Source organism: Colletotrichum phormii (genome assembly GCF_030913505.1).
Source record: "Colletotrichum phormii strain CBS 102054 chromosome Unknown BDP81scaffold_25, whole genome shotgun sequence".
Classification (NCBI taxonomy): domain Eukaryota; kingdom Fungi; phylum Ascomycota; class Sordariomycetes; order Glomerellales; family Glomerellaceae; genus Colletotrichum; species Colletotrichum phormii.
In genome coordinates, this window is record NW_026851467.1 from 182,418 (window position 1) to 208,438 (window position 26,021).

The following is a 26,021-nucleotide window of genomic DNA, read 5'->3' on the forward strand; positions in this document are numbered from 1 at the left end:
CGTTACGAGAAACATCGAAGACAAGTACGCCAATGGGACATCACCATTATCTGGTTGAACCTTGGAGATATTTAAGACTCATCCTGTGAAGCTGCAATATTAGATGGGTGAGTCTTTGCTATAAGAGTATGAAGATTCTCCTTCCTCGATTGGCATCGCCTTTCCAAAACGTCACACTCGCTCGGAAACTAGCACATTATTTTTCAACTTGATAGCGACTCTCTCGGAATTTCAGGATGAGGCTCATCATACCTTTTGCTCTATTTTTGGCTTCAAAATCCCTTGGACAAGATCCTGGCTTGCCCGTTGCCAATCCCACCATATCCTACTGGCAACTTCCTCCGTTGGAGGGAGTTGCAGATCATCAGTCCGAGCATCTACCAACGGACGTGGATGTTGTCATTATAGGCTCGGGCATGTCAGGTACAAGCATTGCCTGGCATCTTCTGAAGGAGAACAACAGTACTACGCCGCTGAGGGTTGCCATGATCGAAGCTCGCCAGGCTTGCTCCGGTGCCACAGGAAGAAACGGCGGTCATATCAGACCGTCTTCTTACGCCGAGTATGCTGGCGCTAAGTCGACAGTATCACAGTCGGAAGCAGCCAAGATCATTAGGCTTCGCTCTGCCCACGTGAACGCCCTCATCTCTGCGGCCAACTCTCTTCCAGAAGAGGGGAGATTAGCTGCAGAAGCTCGTGTTGTGGATAGTATCGACGCCTTTTTCGACGAGCAGAGATGGAAGACAGCTGTTGATCAGGTCAAGGCCCTAAAAGAGGAGGTTCCAGACGTTAGAGATGAATGGGCTATCTTTGAGAGTGAAGAAGCTCGCAATGTGAGTTAACACGGTCACCCAAGTTTGAGGTAATTGCTTACAAGATGATTAGATATCACTTCTCCCTGAGACTGTCGGAATTCTTACCGGAACTCCGAAGATGGCTGGTGCAATTTGGCCGTATCGCTTCATCACCCATGCGCTGAAATCACTTCTGGGTATCTACCCCGGCTTTACTCTGGACACTGACACAGCTGCCTTGAACATTTCTACCACCGCCGAAGCAGCCGATCCCTTCAACTTTGAGGTGCACACTTCCAGAGGAAGTATTCGGACCAAGCACGTGGTTTATGCGACCAACGCTTGGACACCACACCTTGTTCCCGGCTTACAAGGCGCCATTCGCGGAGGCCGGCTGCACATGAGTGAGTGCCCAACTTGGAGGCAGTGGCTTGCCCAAAGCTGGAGAGTGGCCATCGTATACTGGAAATGTAAGTTTAGCCACAGGACGTGCCTGGTCTCTGTATCGGAATGGCTTGGATTACATTGTCCAGATGCCCCGGAACGGAGAACTCATGTTTGGCGCCGATATTGACGGAGACGACGCGAATGCCAACACTTACGACGACAGCCGTCCTCCCCTTCACCTGTCTGCCTCATATCTCAACGGGGCTCTCCCAAACCACTTTGGGTACGACACTTGGGGTTCTGAGAGAACTGATTTTCCACCGCCCTCGGACACAAGGGTCTGGAATGGTCGCACGAAGCGCGTGTGGGTCGGCATTGAAGGGGGATCATTCGACTCTAGACCATTTGTAGGTCGTATCCCTCAGTCTATCACTGGTCGATCCGTGAAGAGCGCTTCAGTTGGGGGCGAGTGGGTGTCTGCGTCGTTTGACGGGGAAGGGATGTGTTTTTGTTGGAATAGGCCTACATTAGGCAGCAGGAGGTTGCTGCCGCGGTCCGTTCCAGCCACGGTGGTCCGTGTGGCTCAGCCACACGAGGGTGGTATACCCCAGACTTCCTGCCGCCGCTGGCACCTGGTTAGACTTCCACAGAAGAACAACAAGAACAAGCAATATCACCACTACAGTCGGTGATCGTTGCTACCCACGATACTCGAGTATTTTCCTTTTCCACCTGTGAATCCAACAGTGACAATGTGATTAGGCCGGGGATAGTCAAGTCAAATGGACAGAGTTCCAGAGATAAATGGCTGCTATAGCTCCCAAAAATGTATCTAATATCATTATCCACTTCATAGAGGCTTTACAGAGTATTGGTATACACTAGGGTTTGTATCCGAGGACCCCTATTTGAAGTGAAAGGTAACCTAATCCCAAGTCAAAACCTTGGCCATACGCGGGTGCATCCATCGGTGCACCTGCCTCTTGGTAACATTCTGTTGGGCAGCGATTATCAGGTAGGGGGTCAATGGGATGTATTGATGAGTATGAAGAACGAGTGGCTATGGGAATATCCCGACTATCTATATAGTGAGTGGAAGACCCTTTATACTGGCATATCCTTGGCAAACTTAGTCATGCTTGTGTAAGACCATATTGTTTCATAGGCATGGTGTGACAATCGTTGTAACGAGTGTACTGGGATGGGCCTGACACATTCCTTTTCGCTAAACGCTCTTCAGTGACCAATAACGACTGTGGAAACCATTTAGGAATCACTGCACTGTCGTTGTTAACAGTCGCTCCAGAGCCGGCGTTCGAAATCATTCGACTAAGCGCGCGGCCACAGAGCCAAGCAAAACTGTTGGATTCACAGGTGGAAAAGGAAAATACTCGAGTATCGTGGGTAGCAACGATCACCGACTGTAGTGGTGATATTGCTTGTTCTTGTTGTTCTTCTGTGGAAGTCTAACCAGGTGCCAGCGGCGGCAGGAAGTCTGGGGTATACCACCCTCGTGTGGCTGAGCCACACGGACCACCGTGGCTGGAACGGACCGCGGCAGCAACCTCCTGCTGCCTAATGTAGGCCTATTCCAACAGTCACACATCTCGCGCAGATTTTGGATGATACCAAATCGGAGTTCTTTGCTACAACTTCGCAAGATATGCACCTACACAACGCAACTAAGGTCCAGGGAGCATTTCTTGGCAGCTTATCGCTGTCAGTAGTTTGAAATTGACTAGCCAAATATCCACCAAACATCACAAAGGTAGCATTGACCTGAAGCTGGAAAGCAAAGAGAAGATATAAGTACTTTACCGACCTACTGGCTCGACGCTCGGTTGCTCAGTTGAGGTTATCAGGTAAGGTACTTTTATCATCACTTGTGGCCGGGCAAGCATTAGCTCTTATTTCATATTGCAGGTAGACGTAGACTATGTTCTCCCAGGTGCAATGCATTGCTCTTTACCAGGGTCTTGTCACGGCATAGACTATATCGACGAGGGACACATGCGGTCTGCTTTTTTCCACACGATCGGCAGAACATGATACGTAATGAGGGAGCATGTCTGCTTGCCTAGGACCAATTCTCTCAAGACCACACTCAAAATGGAATATTCTCCGTCGTGAGGTGAAGCACCTCGGCTGTTCTTCCAAACTATGACCAACAGAGTTCCGAATTGTGCTGAGTCAGCCAAATTTGCTAGCACGCCATGGGTGCCAAGTTGAGATCATAGAAGCTATCTGCACAACCCTCGTCGCTTCTTATCTGCATACGTACGCTGCTACCATATTATCTTGAGTTGACAGCGGAGGTCACCGGCAATTACCTCAGCTGTCACCCCCATCTACCAAAAGTCTGGAACCCTCTTGATGCGACAAACGCGGAGAGGAGAGCGATGCCTCCAATCAGGGTCGTAATTGCGTGCTCTGCCTGCAACGTCGCGCAGCACCCGGCCACGTGGGAGTGATGTTTCCCATAAATTCCTCCCGGCAATGTTCTGCAAGTTTCGAAACTCTTCACTACGGAGCTTCTTGTTTCGGCAATTCTTATTGACAACATACTTCTGTCAGCGAGTCAGCAATCCAAGTTGCCATATTCAGAGCATTGTCACCACTGCAAAGGCCAGGCTCTGCTCAAGATGGCGGAGAAAAGCTGACAGTGTATCTGATGCGGCGCAGCCCTTCGAGCATTCAGAAAGAGTCGAGGGTAAGGTGGTGCGGCACAATTCATCAACTTCATACACTGACGTCCAGCAGGAAAATGGTACCGCACACCCTTCTACAATGCCACGATTCTTGGCATGTGTAGTTTTGCAGCTCCCGGCCTTTGGGGTGCGATGAACTCTTTGGGTGCTGGTAAGTCACATCTCGGGATGGATGGCCCTCGTGTAGAGAGTATGAAGTATCTGACAATGCTGCAGGCGGTGCTCAGGAGCCGTACCTTGTTAATACCGGAAACGCGCTCACTTTCTGCCTTATGATCATCTCATGCTGGCTTACAAGCTCTGTTGTCAAATATGTTGGCATCAAGGGTGCCTTGGTTATTGGCACAATCGGTTTTGCTCCCTACAGCGCCGGGCTGTACCTGAATAACCGTTACGGTGTCGAGTGGCTCGTTATCGTCGGTGCTGCCTTCTGCGGCGTCTCTGCTGGTATCTTCTGGGGCTCCGAAGCTGCTATTGCCATTGCCTATCCTGAGCCTCATAACAGAGGGCGGATGATTGCTTACTGGCTCACTTGGACTCGAGTTGGGCAAATCCTCGGCGGCGTTATCAACCTTGGTCTGAATGCTGATCGCAGTGGAGCTGATAAGGTATCGTACAAAGTTTACCTCATCTTCATTGCCCTGCAAGCTTGCGGGCCTTTTGTTGCAATGCTTTTGAACAAGCCAGAAAAGGTCCAACGAGCCGACGGGAAGCCAGTCCAGCTGACCATTGCCGACAACCCATGGCAAGAAATCAAGGCTACAACGAAGACGTTACTCACTCCCAAGTTCCTGCTTCTCGTCTTGTGGATTGGCCAGGGCGTGTATTCTGAATCCATCTTCTTCACATACATCGCTCTTTGGTTCTCTGTCCGAGCTCGTGCCCTAGGATCACTTCTCTCTGGCATCGTTGCAGTTATCGCTGGTAACCTCCTCGGGTTATGGCTCGATCAGAACCCGATCGCTCTGAAGAAGAGGGCTCGCTGGGCCTTTGCGGTTATTATGACTCTCCAGGGTGCCTGGTGGCTATGGCTGACTATCAACGTCACCGAGTACCGTCGGACTCAGCCCACGCTCGACTGGAGTGACCCGGGATTCGGCAGAGGCTTCGGCGTCTTCATCTTCTTGGTCGCTGGCTTCCAACTGAACTACAACTTTGCATTCTTCATCATTGGACAAATTTCAGAAAGCCCCCATGAGACCATTCGTCTGTCAGCACTCCTACGAGGAACGGAGTCAGCATGGCAAGCTCTTAGTTATGGACTCAACGCAATCCCGATCTTCGCCTTATTCGGCGGGCCTTATATCAACTTTGGACTGTGGTTTCTCTCGATATACCCGGCTTGGCTGGTTGTCAGACACTTCGGCAATGATGCGAAGAAAACTGATACAGAGACAGTCGCTCAATCGGAGGCAGTTCACGAAATCAAAAGTTGAAGGAAAAGCCGGACCATCCTGAGCAACGATTCAAGTCGGAATGTATCATGAGGTACTGATCTAGATCTTGAACCAGTCCTCCGGCTATTGTTCAAATAGACATAGTAATACATCACATGAAATGCCCTTGAGTAATAACCATGCCCTTTGTACGACAGAGACCAAATGTTGCCTACCGGCACTTGTCCCATCATTCGAAATGGATAGAGCCTCGTGAAAATAGACAAAGAGGGTTTTGTACTGCCTTTATTTGTTCTTCAGGAGCAACCTCACATGCGCCGATGATAACGTGATGTTGGAAATTCCGTTGATCAGTACATCAACAAGGTAGTTGGAGCATCCAATCCGCTCATTGTGGCTGAGTTGGATCAAACGCATTTGTTCTTGCTTATTCCGTGAAAGAGCATGGTTCTATGTGCTGTTCTTCCACAAGTCGAATTGATACCATTCCCATGGACAGTCATCAGAAAGTATATTTCTCCAGGACATATAATTGCATATAGCTAAGGCCCAAGTACAGGCTTTGATTCGAATACTTGACCCAAGTTACATCGGCTCCTCAACTCATCGATACAAGAAGAAGAAAAGTAATACTTTTTTTTCAATCACTCTCAAAAGGTTGAAACCAATAGTAAAGCCCAAAGAACGAAAGCACCGACAACAAAGATGGGTGCATATACGCAACATTCCAAGCGAAGTGCTTTTCTTCAATTACCACGAGAGATACGCGACCGCATCTACGAGTTATCCGAGCTCGTGCCTTTGAGGTGTGAGCTAGATATTTGCGAGCCAGTTGGTAGTCTACCATGGGCTGCAGCATACCCACCATCACCTCTTTTCGAAGTCTGTTCCCAAGTAGAAGCCGAGGTCCTAGAGCTGTTTCAAAGTCGAAACCATTTCAGGTTCTGGCTCGGACAGCACAGTTGGGCTGGGAACCAATCCATGTATGGCTCTCTCAACTCCACATTTACAGAAGCGCAATTCAAGCCGTCGGACCTCTCTTCCCTCAGCGGCATCAAGCAGCTCTATCTGAACTTCTATAAAGGCACCGGACCAGGCCAAATAGTGGCGTCGGAACTAGCTGCATCAGCCAATCAAGTAGAGAGAATCACGATCTGTCCCAACAGACATAGCCAGTATCCAACTTCCGCCCAGTTTCAGTCTGCTCTTCTGAGGTTCATGAGAGACATTCTAGAGCACATCCCTTCGGTGCATACTGTCAGGTTCGCTCACCCGATTTCTGAAGAAATTGCTCGGAGAATAGCTGACGAGACTCCGCTTCAGATCGAGGCAATTTGTGCGGGAGAGATTCATGAAGGATGTGACAGAACGCTTCCATTGTCTCCAGAGCCGTTTTGCGAATCATCCGGGTCCATAGCAGCCTGGGGAAGTGTCCCAGACGACTATACGGCGTTCGCAAACATACAGGGATATATTTGGAATGTTAGGCAGTCGGTGGAGCGATGGCATCAACATTTCGTGTCAAGAGGAGACTCGGTTTGAAGCTTGGAGCTTGGCTGAGCGCAATGGCTTCAGCTGCTTTGTGCCTGGATTGTCCGAGCTGAGAATAAGTTCATTTTGACGAGGAAGGAAGTCAGCCAGGCATTGCATGTAGCAGTACGAATGATTTCCATCTCACCTACAACCTAATTGAATGAATAGTTATGGGTTTTTTTTTAGATTTACTTCTTTTTGGGGAGCGGCGTTAACCGTTGCCATTAAGCTCGTTTGAGTCGTCTCCGAGCCCAGGGAATGTGCTTCAAGCAGACCGCGGATGCTATGAGATTTGAGAGGTTTCCAACCCTGGTTTCGCTGCTGCGTAATCCTGAAGGCTTCTTTTGAGTTTTGAACGTTGCGTTTAGCTTACAATAAACATTGCTGTATACCATTGGCACTACTCTCTTACCTGTTGTGAATCTGGAGTAATTATCTTCATAGATGAAGTCTAGCAATTCTGGTGGTGCGGGACTAAGCGGCCGTTGTACTCATTGACGCAAAAGGCCGAACGGTTTACACTATGCTCTGTGTGAGTGTTGGGGCCCGAGGGCGACACGGTCTATCGGGTTCCCCGCTTCTGCAAGTTGAAGGCACCAAATATTCGTACATAGAGATGTGCGCTCATGCAGGCTGCCTGGTTAAGCTCCCAATGAAAGCTCGCAAAGTCCGAGGAAGCAGTGTTTTTTGCCGGTTCGAGCCGTCCTGCAGGGACTTGTACTCCGTACCTTTGTCAACCCATCTTGCCATCGGATGTAGAAGGATACCAAGTAATATCTGGAGTGGGCTGAGTGGGACGGAATGGATACATAGTCAACTAGGATTAGTTTCGATGCAAAAGCGTTACCGCCAAGACGGTGATGTAGTCGGTTGTACTTTCGGAATTGTTGTCCGTCAACGCCCGCCCCTCCAGGTGCTCGTCTGTACAACGTGCCATAACCACTGCGGGAGGCCTGCGGTTTTTGGTCTTGGGCTGGCAAAACCATCTTTGGGGCGACGTTGTGGGAGCACGTTCACTGTTTTCATCTGATGATACAGTTGCATACATAATCTGGGGAGAAGCACAATTTTCACGATTGAGTACTAAGTATCCTACACTTGAAGGTGCCCGCCCTCCTAGGGAATTTCAGGTTACAAAATGACTATATGAACATATATGTTTCGTCCACTGAACCCTGTGAAACGAACCATTTTACGCGACTCGCACTCGCACAAAACCCTCAACCAAACATTCGTCAGCGGCCCTACGAGCATACAGTGCACCCGTTGCAAGGCCCACGCTCTCGTCCCACAGAGCGTCTTGTTCTTCGATCCCTCATCTGACAGGTCGGGTTCATCCGTTTTCAACGGGAATGTGCCGGTGAGACGACATGACCGAAAGCGAGACCACAAGTCTGACAGCAAATAATCCTTGACAAAGCAACGTCGCCCTCGCCATGGATCTCATTCCTCCAATGGCCCCAGCCGGGGCCATCAGCCGTTGGAAATTTTGATCTTATCAATCTAAACCCCACACCGCGATCCTTCGAGTTGCTAGCGTGTGGCCCTTTGACAACCTCTCAGAATCATATTGGCCGAACGCACCCGGAAGCCGCCCCGCCGTTCTTCGATCAATGTGAACGACGTTACTTTCCATAAGTCAACATACCCACTTCCTGCCCCCCCCCCCCCCCCCCCCCCCCCCCTCCCCCTCCTGTTTCTGGCACTATAAAAACGATGGGATCACAGCCCAACCTCCTCATTACTATTAACTATTGATCCTCAACCTCACCCACTACAATACAGCTGCCAGCTTCACTAGGGCAATCAGACTCGCTGGGTTTAACTATAATAACCTCTTTTTTACCTACTTCGATCTAAGCCCGCTATATATTCTTAATATTAGCGAACTTTATATTAGGATCAACTTTAAGAACCTTTTACTTCCTCACTATAGCGTTAATAACTTAAGCCCTTAGAAGGTCTAGTTACTAAGCTTGCTCTATAAAGCCTTTTTTTACCTTCCTAAATAGTAGCCGCTAAGTATTAATATTATTATTAAGTTAAATATATAACGTGGTTCATTAGTCAGCCGGACGTTTTTTCTTAAATACACTTATGTCCAAACCACTTAAACCTTTGATGCGTAAAATCTCAATAACTATAATGCCAATTTATACTTAAGAAAATAAAGTTATTCTTGCGACTAAAGCGATCCAATCAATATGCGCTATAGGTGGTAATTTAAGTATTTTATATGCTATATAGGTCTAAAGACCTATAGTATCTTAAAGAGCACCTTAGCCGGTAGAATAAATAACCGACCATAATGTAAATAAACTTAACCCTAACGATATAAACTCGATCCGATCGAAGAAAAAATACTTCTCTAATATTGTTACGAGCAGGTCAAGGCAACCAACTGTGGCACAAAGCAAAAGCTTCGATAATGATGACTCCGCATCATTGTCCCTTGTTCTGCATATATAGCTACGCCATGACGGGACCAATCGTTTAGGCCGTAACAACTAGCTTTATAATGGGCATGATTACCGCGTTAATAATAGTAATATGCGCCGATCGATATAGTAAAGTAAAGTCTGTCTAGTTAGGTAACTATAAATGAGCTAGTTATAGTTATTAAATATATTAATTTAGGCGGGTGGTGTATCCCTCTATTCGTGATTGTTAAGGGCGTATATTACTTTACTAGTTAGACTACGAAATTATGTTTTCTAGGCAACTAGGTTATTAAGCCTACTACTAATAGATAGACGGATAATTATACGGGTCTTAATTATTTTAAATACATTAATAAATATATTAAGAACTGAACTAAGGGCGTTGACTGGATGCTTATTATCGACGGCTATAAGAGCCATTTATTAGCCGAATTTGACGATTATTATAAGTAGAATAATATTATTGTCACGGGCTGGAGCCCTGTGTGGGCTTAGGCTACGCCGTAAGCCTTACGAGCCGTGCACACGTACTTAAGTGCAGCAGAATGAACAGAGAGGGATCTGTTCATTACGTGCCTTTTGGCTGAATAAGCCCGGGTGCGCATTTAGCGCAATGGTTTGTTGTGTCTGCTGCCACATTTGCCCTTGTGGGGCCCACACCGTTACAGGCATGGTGTTGTAGTGGATTTTCGCGTTTTTGTGGGTGCCAGAAACAGGGGGGGCCAGGAAGTGGGTATGTTGACTTACTCAAAGCTACAGCATCAGGGAATCGGCGTGTAGGAAATGGCGCACTACCATGTGGATCCCACCTCTAATGCAGGCAGCAGGCTATCTCTTGGCGACTCTGACACTCGGGGCTCTTTTAAGAACCCTTTAGCTCTCCGTTGTCTATGCCGCATGAATGGTTCCTGGTCCCCGTTGCCTCATGTTTGGTTGAGACACTGTCTTGGAGCGAAGCCTTGGATTCAATTCCCTTCGATGAACCCCGAGGCCGGACTAACGATTGGATCCGACGACAACATGAAGTCCAATAACGAAGACACGGTGTCTCCGGAAATCGTCCCGGAGGCCCAGGTCAATCGAGAACACAACGATAAAGAGGCCGACATCGTCGACGAGAAGCCGTTTCGCGAGGAAATCGATCCCAATACTGGCGGCTTGGCTGGTGTCGAGAAGATCGAGGCACTAGCTCAGACCTGGACCAAGACATGGCTTATTGCTGCTTATATCTTGTATGTACGTTCTACTATAGATTGTTGATTCAAAGCTGACGGTGAAGGATTTGGGTTGTGTTCTTCATCGACTCCCTCCAGCAGCAGATTTCGAGCTCGCTCCTAGCTTATGTGGTTAGTGATTTTGGCCTGCACGGGCTAATGGCGGCGACGGGTATCATCTCGAATATCGTCGGTGGCGTTAGCAAGTTACCTCTTGCTCGCATCCTCGATGTTATCGGCCGCACTGCGGGCCTCTGCATCATGCTATCCTTCGTCGTTGTTTGTGAGTATTGATTCTACGAAGCCATCGCGGAACAGGATACTTCAGCGAGCTTTATGTCGAACTAACAAATTCATACAGCGTTAATCCTGATGGCTGTCTGCCAGAACGTTGAAACCTACGCTGCTGCACAAACCTTTTTTTGGACTGGTATGAATGGCATTGGCTATGTTCTCAATGTTTTCATGGCCGACACATCCACTCTCAAGAATCGTATGATTCTGTTTGGTTTTACCTCAACGCCTTACATCTCAAACACCTTCGCCGGGCCTGCCGCTGCCCAGTCATTTCTCGATACAAGCACTTGGAGATGGGGATACGGCGCGTTCACGATAATCATCCCGGCCGTTGTCGCACCCTTGATCATCATTTTCACTGTGCAAATGAGACGAGCCGTCAAGCAAGGACTTTATGTCAAGAAAAGGGAGAATCGAACCTTTTTGGACTCTGTCAAGTACTGGATTATTGAGCTTGATGTTGCAGGCATGTTGCTCGTCGTCGCTGGATTTTCACTGCTGTTGCTTCCTTTTAGTATGGCAGGATATCAAGCTCACCAGTGGCGCGAGCCGAGAATCATCGCCATGATCGTTCTGGGCGGCATCTTCTTAGTCGCTTTCCCCTTTTACGAGAAGCACATTGCGCTGAAGTCCTTTGTACCCTTTGAGCTCTTCAAGAACAAAACTGTTCTAGTCGCCTGTCTGCTAGGAGGAAACATGTGGATCAGCTTTTAGTAAGTTCAAAAGTCATAGACCCGTTGGTTCACAAACACTGTGTAAGCTGACCTGGGGTATGTTTAGCTGTTACAAGGTTCAGTTCTTGTCGTATCTACAAGTCGTCTACAACCTCAGCGTCTCTCGAGCTGGCTTCATCGGCAACATCTACAACATCGTTTCCTGTGCATGGGCCATTCCTGTTGGACTGTAAGTATCTCACACTCCGTATACGAACATGCAACGACAAACGACTTACAACATCGTAGCCTCATGCGTTTCACCAATCGTTACAAGTGGCTCGGTTTGGCCGCAGTCCCCCTTCAACTGCTTTCGACTGGCCTCATGATAAAATTCCGCATGCCCGATACTAGCGTCGGCCTTGTCATAATGTGCGAAGTCCTTGGTGCTTTGGCAGGAGGCACCATTGTCATGGTCGAGCAGATCGCTGTCATGTCCTCTGTTCCCCATCGTGACGTTGCCATCGGCCTTGCACTTCTTTCCATGGTTACCAGCGTCGGTGGCGCCATTGGGTCGTCCATTAGCGGAGCTATCTGGACTAACTTGATGCCCTCCAAGTTGGAGAAGTATCTTCCGAACGAGCTGAAGGGCGAAGCTCTCCTCATTTATGGGGATCTGACGAGACAGCTATCATACGAATGGGGGACTCCTGAGAGAGATGCAATCGTGCTTGCCTATGGCGAAACGCAGAAGATCATGATTATTGCGTCGTTGGTAGCATTGGCGGGCCCTATCCTTTGGGTTTCCTTGATGAAAAACCACAGATTAAGCGAGAAGTCACAGACGAAGGGTGTTCTCTTCTGAGCTTTTAGTCATTCAGTCACATCGACCAGAGCGAGTGGAGGACTTGGCTCTGTTATCATCGTATGCAAATAGGGGCACTCTTCCGACCAACCCAAACCCAAATTCAAGGAGGTTTCATCACACCCGCAGATCTTCACATAGCAATGAGCAATGCCCACAATTACTACATTGCCGTACATTCATCCAAGCTCCTTTGGTCGAAGATTCCAGGCATACCTCACAATTCAACAAACTTTGCTCTTGTAATTAAAAGCAGTCTGGCCGTACGAAGCCGATGAGAGCAGCGTATGAGCGCAAACTTAGTGGTCGCGTACTATTCAGGGTGGGTTAAGCGAAAAGGGTAAAGCTAAAAGAGGAGAAATGCTACTCCGTACATGGACTGGATTAACGGCCTGAATGCACATGATTTCTCGGCATCATCCGAAGAAAGTAGTCGCATCCATGGAGGCATTGCGAAGCTTGACTGCTGGTTCCCAGCTCGACTGTTCCGTATACTTGGAATTCAGCCAAGTCCGAGACATGCGGAGGAGTCCGGGGTAGAAGTGGAGCTCGGAGACGGAAGCCGGAACTCGGGAGGGCAGCCATTGCCGGAAAGGGCTACCTTATTCTGAACGGACAAGACCAGGAGGGTAAACATTACTTATTCTGGCGTCTTGCATGTTAATTCTTCCATTTAGAACAAGTGACGGGCCAAGTGTAGTCAGAAAGTGACATGAACTCAGGTTGATAGCCGTTGTTGGTTGATAGCGAAGGCGACCTCGACCGGCGACGTGCTCCGTGTCCTGGAATGCTCAGCGGCCCACCGATCAGGTTTAGTAGCCAATCTGCGTCTCCCGAAATCCCTGCGGTCACTCGATCTCTTAGACTCTCAGTCTTGGTGTCTGGTGTGACCTCCGCAAAATCACTGCACTCCAGTCTCCAGTTTCTAGCGCTACCCCGGAAGTACAGCCCCGCCCCCGGTCAACACGTCTTCCGAGTCATGCCCTCCACGTCCCAGTCTTGCCCAAGGAGGCAGTCTTTAGCATCTTCAGGCTATCGAGAGATGTCAGGTCCACGTGGAAAGTGCGGAGAACTGGGGAGTCCCCAAGTGCCCTCGTCGAGTGCCCATGGGGAAGCTTGCATCGCAGCCCTTTTGTGCTTTTCTCAGTCGAACATGCTTGGAGTATAAGACGCGTGAAGCTCCCACCACCTTCCGAGATAGCATGATCCGAGCAGTGTCAACCTCACAGGGGGACATCATTACGCGTTCCGAAGCCGACTCAAGCCTGCACAACAGCTAGCCGAGTGCCCTGTTGGAACAGTCGCCATCCACAATGGACAACAAGAACGAGCCGACGGCCCAGCATGACGACAAGTTGAGGGCCGAACAGCTTGAAGATGCAAACGTGGCCGCAACAGCTGCGCTGCCGACAACGCAGGCAAACGAGAAGCTCAGTTTCCGCGATTTGTGGGAGAACAAGCGTGTTTAAGGCTTCTGTCAGTTCATCTCGACCCGCTGATCCCTGCAAAGTTCTTTTCGCTAATGCGGTGTTGACAGGCTTGATGATCTACCTTTTGCCCATTAATTTTGGCTACGAAGTTTCGACCATCGGGAAACTCCTCGCCGTAACCCCTTTTGCTCAGCGTTTCGGCCACGAAATCAACGGAAAATGGCAGGTTGCCGCTCGAGACCAACAGATTCTCAATGCCGCGGGCACGATCGGAATCTTTGTCTCGGCATTCGCAACAGGCTTCATTAGCGACATCTTTGGCCGCAAAAAGACTATCGGCGTCGCTTGCTTGTTTTGCTGCGGTGGCACGATTCTACAATACTTTGCTTCAAGCATCATGATGCTTTTCGGCGGTAAGGTCGTTGCCACTTTTGGATTCGGTCTGGGCCATTCACTGGGACCTGTCTTTGTTGCCGAGCTCGCACCAGTCAAGATGCGCGGTGTATGCCTTGTCCTGGTCAACACAATGATTACTGTTGGCCAATGGCTCAACTCGGCGACGGTACTGGCGAGCGACCATTATCACAACGACCTTTCTTGGCGAATCCCGTTGATTACGCAACTCATCCCTCCTGGACTGCTCCTTTGCGGTTTGGCGTTCTTGCCCGAGTCTCCTAGTTGGCTTCTCATCAAGAGTCGTCGCGAGGAAGCTGCCAAATCATACAGAAGATTCAACGGGCCCAATTTTGACGTTGATGCTGCATTGGCAGTCGCCACTGTTGCCATTGCCAAAGAGCAGGAGGCCAAAAAGGAACAGGAGTCAGCTCGCTGGGTTGACTGTTTTAAGGGAGTCAACGGCAGGCGCACAGCAATCATCGTGATGGTCTACCTTTCCCAGCAAGCCATTGGTGTGAACTTCGTTTCAGGCTATCTCACGTAAAGCAGTCTCTTCACAATTCCATATCGACTACAACTGACAACTCACAGATACTATTTCCGGTTGGCTGGAATCAACAACCCGCTTGCAATCGGCCAGGCAGCCTACGCAATTCAGTTCGTCGGCAACATGAATTCCTGGCCACTTGTGGATCGATATGGAAGACGCCCGTTGATCGTTGGCGGCGTATTCACCATGACAGCACTTTTGCTTCTCATCGGCGGCGTCAGCACCATCGGCAACCAAGCTTCACTGACAGCGACAGTCGCCTTCATGGTCATCTGGGGGTACTTGTACCAAGCGACTTTGGGTGCTGTCGCGTATTCTGTCGGAGGAGAAACTGCCAGGTAAGTTATTCACATCTTGAAGTTACGTCTTGAGTCTTCGGGCTAGACTCGAACCCAAGTCGTCTTGGTAGTAGCACCGTTAGCACGTGGTGTTGCTCAGGAACACCGGCTTGTGGGCCTTCAACCCTGACTCGCAGGTAAGAAGAACAGGGGCATGCCTTGCTGACGAAATGACGAACAGTGTGCAATTGCGGCAAAAAACTTACAGCATCAACATTATGTGCTCGACCGCGGCATCCTGCTTAATATTGCAGGTGATGCCCTACCTGCTGAACACAGACCAGGCCAACTTGGGCGGCAAGATTTGCTTCATTTTCTTCGGCCTGTCATTGCCCATGTGCACATGGCTTTATCTCTACTTCCCCGAGATGAAGGGTCGCAACTACGCCGAGATTCAAGAAATGTTTAGCAATCGCGTGCCGGCCCGCAAGTTCAAGTCTTATGTTTGTGAGGTCAGCGCCGGGGGCCAGGAGGAGAAGAAACTGCAGGACGAAGCATGAAGGGGCAAGTGGTGGATACCAAGGATGCAATCTCTACGGATACCATAGGCTACAGCAATGAAAGACAGACCACGTTATCCTTACTCTGTAAAGGGTGTGAAGCGTTCGCAGAAAACCTGGAAGCCATAGGGCTATCGTTAAGAAGCTTAAATGAGGCACACAAACCGTTAATGAGCACACGATGCTCCGTGCAACCATTGGGTGGGCTGGTCTCCTTAGACTCGCCTTTGCGCATTTCGGTTGGCTCGCTGTCGAAACCCGGCCGAAATGACATGGGACTAATGCAGAGACGATGATTAGCGACGTTTAGGATAAAGCAAAATAACGCAGTGGGCCGGGATCATAATCGGAGATTAGAGTGATCCTGACTGGGACTCCTGCTTGTCAGAGTTCTTTGCTTGAGTCCTTGGACAATGTTGACATCGTTTTCAGTCTCCTAGGGCGCGTCCACATTTTTCTTTTAAAATCTCCGCTCTCCACGATGTTCTCCAGGTCAGCATTTTATTGGGGGGCAAAAACGTCTGGCACAGCCTCAGTTGACAGTTGTTGATCCGTCGATCGTGAACACTTCAACGTTACACTCATTTACAACCACACTCTTTTACCAATAACCATGTTGTCTCAGCGCCTCTTGTGGCTTGGTGCCACTCTTTTGGCCTCGTGCTCTCAGCTTGCGAGCGCCGAGTTGCCCGCCGACGCCATCGAGCTTGATCTTGTCTTCCCTCGCGGCGATGGCAAGTATGCCGAGACCACCAACGGCTACCCCGTCCTCCTCAATGTCCAGAACCCCGATGTTGCGTACAAGTACGGCTACAACTTTGTCTGGGACATCTACTCGAGAAACAAGAACTCGTACATGCGCACCGCCGCACACGGCATCATGGGCGCTTCCATCGGAAATGAGAGCACCTTTGGCAACGGCCCGCAACTCGAGGTTGGCAAGACCGGCCACCTCGCCGCCGGTGACTACACTTTCGCCTGGGTCTTTGGCATGGGAGCCCAATGCGAGTTCACCGAGCAACCCGACTACAGCGAGTTCAACCTGAACCCTCGCATCGCTAACGGTAGCTTTGACTTCACCGTTGAGACTAGCGGCAAGGAGCCGTCTTTCACCACTTGCCCGAGCGCCATTGGTAGCATGAGCTACGCTTCCACGACGACATACAACTCCGAGGCAACCAGTGTCTGTGCCGTCACCGCTTCCGTCACCCACGATACCCAACCCTGCTCGGCCACCGTCAGCAACGACCAGGCTACCAGCGTGTACAGCGAGCTGGGATATGCTCGCGCAACTGGATCTTCCGGAGCCGCATCCCTCAACTCGAACTTGCCCTCGTCTCATTTCGCCCTTATTGCCGGCGTAGTCGCAGCAGTTGTGATTTTGGCGTAAGCGCGGTAGACGACCTCCGTCGCAAATGCAATTCACAGAGATGCGCCAATGATGTTACGAAGAGCGGCAGCTGAATGCGACGGGCATTACGACCTGCCCGATTAGCAGCCCTAGGAACACTTGAATTCTTCCCTCTGCGAGGATGGGGGGCGGAGCAGTGGTCGCGCATGCAGGCTGCACCAACAGTGCCTTATCAAAGCTTGCTGTGCCGCTCACGGCTGCCTTGGACTGGTCCCATCGTGCAGATGGCAAGGTCCTAGTTCCCATCCACGTTGCTACCCCTCGCGGTACAGCACAGCAACCAAAAATAAGCCATAGATCTGCAATGGGCGCAGTTCGGGACGGATCTAGCCCTTCGGAAGAGGCTTCGGGTGGTCAGGCTTGATGCGGGCGAGGGACTGGAGCTCCTCAAGAGAGACATTCACCCAACCACCAACATCTTCGTGCAAGGGTTGGACGGGTTGGTTCAGCCCCCAAAGGCCCAGATCGCTTCCGCGTTGGGTATCTCGCATCCTCAGCCATCGATGCCGGCCAATGATGAAGCATGCCGGCTGACGTTAGCATTCAAAAACCTTGAAAAATATAACGGCATTCGTCCCACTCTTCCCAAAGTTCCCATGTATTGTATGTGATATGCGGCATCGCAGTTGGACCGCACATGTACATGTAAGCACTGCAGGCTTCCGACTCATGTAGGAAGGCACGCTGCAACGCCCAGGTTTCAATGATCTGTCAAGCTTTCTCGGCGTCGTTGCCAGTACTTGAGGCTCCCCGGTCCCAAGCCACCATGCAACTTTCCGTGTGTTTGCTTTTGTTTCCATATTCCTTTGTCTTCATGCACTGAGCCTTTCTGACAGCTGCGACCTCGATCGGGACCCGGCAAACGGCAAACATGTCGCACAGACAACACTCGCACAATGTGAGCACAAGCTCGGCTGACACGATTTACGTCGAGCAGCCAACAAGCCCTTTCATCCCTGGATCCGACAAGAGACAAAGCCTGGGATCGTACAAAGCGTACCAGTCAACGTTTGTTTCTGTCGATGACGTCCCTCCTAGCGAGCCTGCTTTGAGCAGCAACGGAGACTCCAGACGCTCTGTTCCTTCGCGCTGGAGCAGGATCTCCGAGAAATCACACATCAAGTCCGAAACGTTCTCGCCATCTGGTTCTTGGACTTTTGAGATTGTCAGTGTTTGTGTAACTATCCTTGCCGCAGCCGCCATCATTGGTGTTCTTGCAGCATACGACGGGAAGCCACTGGCATCATGGCACTTCCAAATCACCATCAACGCCGTTATCGCCTTGTTGGCCACCGTTGCAACTGCAACTATGGGAGTTGTTCTCTCTAGCGGTATCTCTCAGTTGAAATGGATCCATTTCAAGAGACGCCGTGAGCCGTTGTCGGACATGGAGGTTTTTGATGATGCCAGTCGAGGAACTTGGGGAGCTCTCATGATGCTTATTAAGTTTCGAGGAGGGTAAGACACGACCGTCAACGACTTTGAGCTTTTTGAACACCTTCAGCTGACCCCGAGTCCCCCATAGTCTTCTTGGATCTTTTGGCGCATTCATTGCTATCTTGACCCTTGCGTTCAGCCCCTTTGCCCAACAAATCGCCACGTTCCACGCGCGTACAACCAACTCCTCAGAAGGAGCCATCAACCTCCGGGCCGAGGAATACTTGATTGCTCTCAGTAGCCAAACTGCATCTGAAGGATTCATCCCTATCCTTCCTTTCAAGGCTGCTGTGTACAATGGTCTCTTCGCCGAGAACGGCAAGCCTTGGCTGAGTCTCCCTGTCAACTGTCAGACGGGTAACTGCACTTGGGAGCCTTTCGAGACCCTCGGTGTCTGCAACACATGCGTTGACATGTCCGAGTTCATGACCCGATCATGTGAGGATGGATCGACCCCTGAAGGCGACATGACGGAGTGCGGCTGGTCAGTCCCAGTCGGTGCCCGACTCAAAACGCACGCCGATGTGTTCAGCATGACACCCATCTTTCCTCAAGGACTCGGGGACATGTCTTACTCAACCATCATGAAGCTTGTTTTCATGGGCACTGAGAAACAAGGAGGCGTCGCTGGCGCCCTCGCACCCTGGGCTCGGCAGTGTACCCTCCAAGCCTGTGTTCAGACTCTGGACTCCGAGATCATCAACGGAGAGCTCAAAGAGACCATTGTCCATACCAGCACCAACGATTCAATCGCTACGGCAACTCAAGATACCCTTGAACCCATCTATATTTCGGGCCAGAGTGACAAGGAGTCCTATCCGATCGATATGAAAGTCATGATGGGCATACGTTCATGGTTCTCGGATCTGTTTCGCAGTGGGTCGGCGTCACGAAATGAAGAGGTCATCAACAAGAACATCACGACTCCAGACAATGTCATTGTCAATCTCACCGTCGGTATCTCAAGCGGTGAGACGTTCTTTGACACCGACATTGTCCAGGCTTTTTACTGGAACTACTACGAATACCCAACTGGAATTGATATGCTTATGAACGATCTTGCGACCAGTGTCACCGTCAGTTTCAGGAGTTTCAATGGCACCAAAGTCACAGGCATAGCGCACACTATTGAAAGCTACGTCCACGTTGAGTGGAGTTTCCTGGCCGTTCCGCTCCTTACTGTCTTGTTGACTACCCTGTTTCTGAGCGCCGCAATCTACCAGACGTACCGTCATAAAGCTAGTCTATGGAAGAGCAGTGTACTGGCCACCCTGGTTCACGGTCTAGACGGCAATGCCAGGGAAAGACTGGAGGACCTTGGAGGCTTAAGAGAGCAGCAGAAAGAGGCTAAGTCTGTAAAGGTACACCTTGATGACGGTGACGCTGGGCTTCTGAGGCTATACAAGTACGATGATATCTGAGTCCGCTTTTGGATGGTCACGCGTGTTTGGTATGTGAAGTGTTTTGGTACTTCGGAACCATTTGATCGCCAAGGTTGGGGCATTCACTTATACGCTCTTTACGACTTTAATGATAATGATAATGGTTGGAGAAGATATGAGATCCGTTCTGAAAGGTCTCGGATGAAATAAAAAATCGCTTTTGTTACTACTAATGCTCTACTTTGTACAAGTGAAAAATCTATGCATTCCTTCTCATGTCTGTCCATCCCAAGCGTAGGCTGGCAAAACCTTTACAAGCTTAGACGTACTCAGCGCAGATGAGGTCACCTCCAAGGTCCATAACCTCTCCAACAGTTGCGTTGGGCATGATATCGACCATCCACAGGTTGTGGTTCAGGGTGGTTTCGTTGCCACCATCGCCGAAGTAGTCGGTCAAAGCAGCGCTGGGGTACTCCATGCCGTTCTGGGTAAGGTAGCTGGTGAGAGGAATGTTACGACCTCCCATGTCAGTCAAGCGGGAGCTGTTGACCTGCTGCCACTCCCACCAGAGCCGGTCCAGGTTGGTGTGGTGCAGGAAGAAAAGCGGCTCGCCAGGGCTGCCAACGACATCGAGCATCTGAAGAATTTAAGTCAGCTTTGATGATCTTAACATCGGTCGGAAAGGGGGCAACTAACGGTTCCACCAACTGCAGAGTGGCCCGCGGTGTGAGGGTTGACCTGGTAGCATTCGAAAGCCGCCGTGTAGTTCTCGGAAGCGAAGCACTCGTCAATGTACTGCTGCTGTCCGGTCTGGAAGCCGTTGGAGTTGAATGAGCGGGTCAGGCAATCGCTGGCGTAGTTGGAGGTGGAGTTGATGTGGAGAGTCAAGTTGACGAAGGGGCCATCGGTGACACATCCACCGTCGCTATCACCGCCGAAGCCGGTGTCGGGGTCAAAGACAACGGAGCTGTTGAGCGAGGTCATGTCCAAGACCTCGTTCCAGTACGGCTGGCCGCCTTCGTAGCCGCACTCGGATTGGAGGAGGTACTCGTGGACACGCATGAAGTAGCGGTGCCAAGGAAGGAAAGATCCCTAGAGATTAAGTATTAGCCAAGCTTTTTTCTGTTGCATTGAACTTCATTGTGCATACAGTGTTATGAATGATGTTGGACTGAGTAATGTGTGCCCAGTCAAGCTCATCCCAGCGGTTAATGGCGCCTTCGATGGAGGTCTTGGCTGCAGTAGACTGGAGGCAGAGCTCGGCATCGATGTAAGCCTGCTTCTCAGTATCGGTCATGTTGTTCCTGTTTCTTTGCTTTAGCTCTACATCTCTTGGCCGACTTTGAGGGTCACGGAATTCTTACCATGCTTTTCTCTGAGACTTGCTTGTGCAAGTGGTGTTCCAGGATGCGGCGGCTGCCAAACCCGTGGTCGCGAGGAGCGAGACTAATGAACGAAGAGTGACAGTCATTGTGGCTGATGTTGAAAGAATGAAGTAAATCGGAATGTAAAGACTGGATTGCGATCCTCTGATTCTGGCTGAGATGCTGAGTGGTGAGCAGAAGAAAGTTTCATCATCGCGGCAGCCACCTCGATTTATAACGTTTCTTCACTCACGAACATCACCAACTCTGTTCTCCATCTTCTCAAGCAGAGCCGCGATGTTGGACATGGGGATGTTGGTGTGCACTGCGCAATCGGCCAATGCGCCTCACTTGGCAGACCGCGTCACCCTTGCTTCGTTCGGACGAACCGTACATTTTACCCACTTCCCGTCCTGTTTCTCCTATTTTGCGGAGTGACCACCACAGAATAGAACTGAGCTCCCCACAGATATTCGTAACGGTCTCCCTTACTTTTGAATGTGCGGTGCGCAATCCTTGACCGTGGCACCGTGCTGTGAACTCTGGCGAAGGCGATTACGTTGTCTCGGTTTGAGCGGCGCGGCGGCAGTCACATCGTGGGATTGCTCCCACGAGCTCCCTCTAAGACACATACTCAGCTCGGGGGGAGATGTATCCAGTAGATACCCTGTCTCTCATGCACGGCAGTTGAGAGAACGTAGCTATCCACTCGCCGCGTCAGTCCGGCGCAGTAAACAAGCATGGGTGAGTTATCCGATCAACATTTGTGGTGACATACAGTCGGTTGCCTCCACAATTACCTTGTGCGAAAAACATAACAGCTGGCATTGCTTCGTCTTACAAAGGTGGTGATCACTTTTGACATGCAGCTGGACCCAAACAGCGAAGAAGATTGGACCAAGGATAAGCAGGTTAAAGACAATTTCTGGACCAACTACGGAGTACTCCGTAGTCATCTGATTTTCAATGAAGGGGGATGCGACGACAGACAAGCTTCGTAGTAGCATCGCCAGGTCTTGGCAGGTTGGTTTGCTGAACGCAACCGGATCGTCCCATCTCTCCGGATCAGATAGCGATCACTCGCAGTCTGCGAGTGCACTTGGACTACGTCGACCACGTTACATTTAGACGACGCGTCCTTGTCGATATGAAGAGGCGCATCATCGGGCTGAGTAGGCACTCCAGGAGTCCAGTGGCTGGGTCGAAAATGGTTCAAGGGCCAGTCGAAACATGGACCTACCTTAGCGAGTAGGGTCCAGACCCAAACCTGACATGCACGTCTGCTAGCTATTTTTCAACGTGTATCCTACTGCTTGAGATGAATACTGTTGGCCCGGGTCGCTTATGGATTCTCGTTGCTGCACGTCATATGCATTCATTCAATTGATTGTGGCTGTCCGGAGACTGAGTGACAGAATTCGGAATTGTACCGTTGCGCCATATACAAAAGAGAGATCCCTCTACTGCATTTAGGTAGTTGTGGGTACATATAGTTTCCGTCACTGAGCAAGTTTTCCTCAACGTGCCTTAGGGAATGCCCCTAGTCAGGCACTCCACCACCTAAACACAACTATAACACCCAGACTCTAGCCATCTCGACTTTGCCTTCCTTTTGCATTTCATCCAGTGCTAAGAAAGAAGTTGACAAGGAAACATTAGTGTTTGATGGTTTGGCAATCCTCCCATACGAAAATTACCCCTGCTTACTAGGTAGGGAATGCCGGTCGGACTGCGCGTCAGGCCCACCGTGGTCCGGTGGGCGCATTGAGCCAACACTATTAAATAAGTAGCCGTAGACTTTCTCGTCAAGTGGGAGGCATGCCAAGATGCTAAAACCTTTATTTCCACACATGTGGGATACCCGATTGTCAATTGACGGGTCTTTCGGTTAACAAAAGCCTTTCGTGTTCTTGGCCCCTTGGCGAATACTTGTCCTTGCACTTTCAAGTCTGACAAGTTACGGCTATTTGGGAGACTGCGGTTAGGCCGAAACTTGCATTAAACATCTCGTGACTTCGGTTTCCGAGACTGACACCAGACTCCGGCGAATCGATCCGACATGGACTCGCTACTCACTCAAATATGAAGGTCAACCATCAATTTTCTACAGCAACGACTAAGCGAGAGTGGTAAGTACGGCATGGACACTCGGGAAAGTCTACCACAATATTGACAACAAGAGTTCAACAAGCCATTCTCTCATTTTTAATCACCACTTTTTTCGCGTTGATCTCTATGTGAGCGAAGCCTCGACCTGAAAATGCTCGCTCAAGCGTTTCGACTCTCGACTATAAATGGTCATATAAAGAAATAGTAGTCCTACTTGATCTCCGGAACAGTATCTGTTGGAATAGGCCTACATTAGGCAGCAGGAGGTTGCTGCCGCGGTCCGTTCCAGCCACGGTGGTCCGTGTGGCTCAGCCACACGAGGGTGGTATCCCATCGAGTGCTGCAAGGCGACAGTACATTGGCTCCACATAACGGGCCCCCTTTTACCCCGCACCGCATCTGGTACATCCACTGCTTGAGTTGCCCCTATGATTTCCACTCCGGTACATCTACCAAATCCATCATTACCAATACTCAATTAATGGATTCTGACGATTCTGACGGATCTGGCCGTTCCACGGGCTCGGCGAAGTCGTGTATCTTTGCCCTGCTGCCCGAGGACCTCGCCGCCGCCTGCACTGCCGACTGTACGCCGGAGCAATGTGATAATGCCACTGTTCGGCCCCGCGAGCCTCCGGAGGTTGAGCCCGGTATCCCTGGGAAGTACACGAGGATGGGCTGCCTCGAGTGCGATGTAGCTCTCTGTAACTCAGAAGATTGCTGGTACCGATTTCATACGCAGAATCTCTAGTAATTGGAAGTATCTATTATCAATTACGTTGGTTGGTTGGAAAAAGGGGCCCGAAGTGGCCAGATTGGCTGCTCCCCCGCATCTCAATGTACTGTCGCCTTGCAGCACTCGATGGGATACCCCAGACTTCCTGCCGCCGCTGGCACCTGGTTAGACTTCCACAAAAGAACAACAAGAACAAGCAATATCACCACTACAGTCGGTGATCGTTGCTACCCACGATACTCGAGTATTTTCCTTTTCCACCTGTGAATCCAACAGTATCCAAAGAGACGAATCTCATAACCCCAGTCACAGGCAAGCAGTTCAGGTACTCGAATGTTGCTTCTCCCCTCTTGAGCACCGAGACCTCGTGCCAGGTCCGAAACTTCCTTGATTCTCCCCAAGTCTTCGCGTGTTTGATGGCGCCGATGTAAATGGCTAGATGAGAGCGATGCTTTTTGGACCACTCTTCCAAAGAACTCAGGTCCGTGAATAACCCAGCACCGCAAGTCTCCTTCTTGGTGTGACCATTGGTGTCTCTGTTACCCAAGAATCGCAATCCCATGGCACCACCCTTTTCACGATTCTCCCACAGGTAACCCAAGCCCGCCTTCAAGGTTGGTTCCAGCTCTGTTTCGTACGACTCTGCCTCTTCGGGACAACAATTTCCCAAAATTGACCCGACCGGATATGAACCATGTTGTGGTAATTTGTTCCAGTCAAGTGCTTCCCTAGTCCATCAGGAATATCCCCTGGTCTTGTTATGTCAGCGTCTTCGTCTTTTTCGAAAAGATCATGAGCTGATGCTGGAATCCGATCCCTTGCCGCACTCCAGTATGCTGACAGTTGATGCTCTCTGGTACCAGTCTCTGGGAGCCTAGCTAGGCCAGGGAGGTAGTCAAGTCCAGAGTAATTTGTTTTAAGCCGTGAGATAGGTGTCTTGAAACTCTCCCTCCATAAGCCAACCAGCATTCGATTTTCTGGTGCGAGGTTGGCGTAAATAGACGTAAAGTCAAGTTTCTGCAAGTTTGTTTCTCCTTTGACAGGATCATTCCAATATAAGACCCAGATATGTGCATTCGGAGCATCATCCCCCTCTAAATGATTGAAACTCTCGGTTGAAAGGGGCCTATCCTCCGTATCTGTGCTGAGCCATGCTTCGACAGCATCGGTTGCCTGTTTTACTGCTGTTGAATTATCAATGGCGCTGCGATGAGGTTGTACGCCGACATATGCTGTGAATACTTTCTGTACGTCTTTGCCGAGGGTAAGTTGCCATCGCTGAACCGGCGGCCGATGACCCTCTGGTCGCCGAAGAGGGTAGGTTAGCATGCCTGGGGGCATTTCCTTCATTGTGTATTTCTTGACTGTTACAGAAGATGTACGCTTGAGTGAGAAAAAGGCACGATAAACCCCAGTGGCAGCTCGGTGCTGCGTCGTGCATTGGGGATCAGGATTCCAGAACGCAGGTCGATCTCATGGCCACAGTCCACTGTGAGCAAGCTATTACTAACACTAATTGTCACTGGCGGGAGCCCGGAGCTATTTCTGGCCCCGACGGTTGGGACAAGTCCGCGGGCTCAGCGAGGGTGCTCGTGACGCCAGGAAGCACCATCTTATGTAATCAGTAAGGCTTCTTCTAGTTGTAAGGATCATCTTGGTAAGTAGGTGTCCTTCGAAGAAACAAATGCAGATGCGACATGAGTGGTATCGGTATAAGTCCTATCCATAGCAATTAGATGCTCGATATATTGAGCCGGAAGTGTAGCAACATGAATTACCTAACATATTTGAGGCGGAGCAATAAAAGGTGGCTTAGTTGACCTAGGTAGACTAAAGAGAGATGCCAAATTTACTAATCCCCCTATGAGAGCAGGTTTGCGACAAATGCGATCCGCTTTGTAACTTTGTAGCATGCTGTTCGGAGGACATGTTAAATCTGCAAACGTTACGGTTTCTAACAAGATTGAACAGACCAAAGAAAGGCAGCGGCAATACGGCGGATGTTAGGTGTTGGCTTGAAACCAATGTGTACACAAAGCAATTTCCGATATTTCCTAGACAAAGACTTGAGAAGCATTT

The 26,021-nt window shown here is 50.0% G+C and overlaps 9 protein-coding genes across 9 annotated transcripts; 7 read left to right on the forward strand and 2 right to left on the reverse strand.

The window, feature by feature from the left end:
- Positions 1–236: 236 nt before the first annotated feature.
- Positions 237–1,873, forward strand: BDP81DRAFT_501688 (FAD dependent oxidoreductase-domain-containing protein; the record flags this gene model as incomplete). The annotated part of the gene is made up of 3 exons (XM_060595538.1): positions 237–833; positions 886–1,220; positions 1,270–1,873. The coding sequence occupies 3 exons, from the start codon at positions 237–239 to the stop codon at positions 1,871–1,873; spliced, it is 1,536 nt and encodes a 511-aa protein (XP_060440147.1).
- Positions 1,874–3,538: 1,665 nt separating this feature from the next.
- On the forward strand, positions 3,539–5,452 carry BDP81DRAFT_357728. The gene is made up of 3 exons (XM_060586341.1): positions 3,539–3,891; positions 3,942–4,040; positions 4,106–5,452. Exons 1-3 carry the CDS (start codon positions 3,678–3,680, stop codon positions 5,323–5,325), a joined length of 1,533 nt encoding a protein of 510 aa, XP_060440148.1. The 5' UTR covers positions 3,539–3,677; the 3' UTR covers positions 5,326–5,452.
- Positions 5,453–5,964: 512 nt separating this feature from the next.
- BDP81DRAFT_501689 (uncharacterized protein) lies at positions 5,965–6,828 on the forward strand (the record flags this gene model as incomplete). The annotated part of the gene is made up of 1 exon (XM_060595539.1): positions 5,965–6,828. The coding sequence occupies exon 1, from the start codon at positions 5,992–5,994 to the stop codon at positions 6,826–6,828; it is 837 nt and encodes a 278-aa protein (XP_060440149.1). The 5' UTR covers positions 5,965–5,991.
- Positions 6,829–10,280: 3,452 nt separating this feature from the next.
- Positions 10,281–12,289, forward strand: BDP81DRAFT_330447 (siderophore iron transporter; the record flags this gene model as incomplete). Its single annotated transcript, XM_060585400.1, has 5 exons — positions 10,281–10,492; positions 10,540–10,757; positions 10,836–11,484; positions 11,552–11,674; positions 11,734–12,289. The coding sequence occupies 5 exons, from the start codon at positions 10,281–10,283 to the stop codon at positions 12,287–12,289; spliced, it is 1,758 nt and encodes a 585-aa protein (XP_060440150.1).
- Positions 12,290–13,393: 1,104 nt separating this feature from the next.
- On the forward strand, positions 13,394–15,615 carry BDP81DRAFT_438018 (maltose permease). Its single transcript, XM_060591280.1, has 4 exons — positions 13,394–13,765; positions 13,827–14,655; positions 14,707–15,003; positions 15,185–15,615. The coding sequence occupies exons 2-4, from the start codon at positions 13,832–13,834 to the stop codon at positions 15,501–15,503; spliced, it is 1,440 nt and encodes a 479-aa protein (XP_060440151.1). The 5' UTR covers positions 13,394–13,765; positions 13,827–13,831; the 3' UTR covers positions 15,504–15,615.
- Positions 15,616–16,116: 501 nt separating this feature from the next.
- On the forward strand, positions 16,117–16,893 carry BDP81DRAFT_398686 (uncharacterized protein; the record flags this gene model as incomplete). The annotated part of the gene is made up of 1 exon (XM_060588493.1): positions 16,117–16,893. The coding sequence occupies one exon, from the start codon at positions 16,117–16,119 to the stop codon at positions 16,891–16,893; it is 777 nt and encodes a 258-aa protein (XP_060440152.1).
- Positions 16,894–17,785: 892 nt separating this feature from the next.
- Positions 17,786–19,772, forward strand: BDP81DRAFT_330623 (uncharacterized protein; the record flags this gene model as incomplete). Its single annotated transcript, XM_060585422.1, has 2 exons — positions 17,786–18,372; positions 18,440–19,772. The coding sequence occupies 2 exons, from the start codon at positions 17,786–17,788 to the stop codon at positions 19,770–19,772; spliced, it is 1,920 nt and encodes a 639-aa protein (XP_060440153.1).
- A 280-nt stretch (positions 19,773–20,052) lies between these two features.
- Positions 20,053–21,204, reverse strand: BDP81DRAFT_398688 (amino acid transporter; the record flags this gene model as incomplete). Its single annotated transcript, XM_060588494.1, has 4 exons — positions 20,053–20,370; positions 20,430–20,825; positions 20,884–21,037; positions 21,098–21,204. The coding sequence occupies 4 exons, from the start codon at positions 21,202–21,204 to the stop codon at positions 20,053–20,055; spliced, it is 975 nt and encodes a 324-aa protein (XP_060440154.1).
- A 2,869-nt stretch (positions 21,205–24,073) lies between these two features.
- BDP81DRAFT_438022 (heme-containing dehydratase-domain containing protein) lies at positions 24,074–25,358 on the reverse strand. Its single transcript, XM_060591281.1, has one exon. It carries the CDS (start codon positions 25,290–25,292, stop codon positions 24,552–24,554), a length of 741 nt encoding a protein of 246 aa, XP_060440155.1. The 5' UTR covers positions 25,293–25,358; the 3' UTR covers positions 24,074–24,551.
- Between the last annotated feature and the right edge of the window lie 663 nt (positions 25,359–26,021).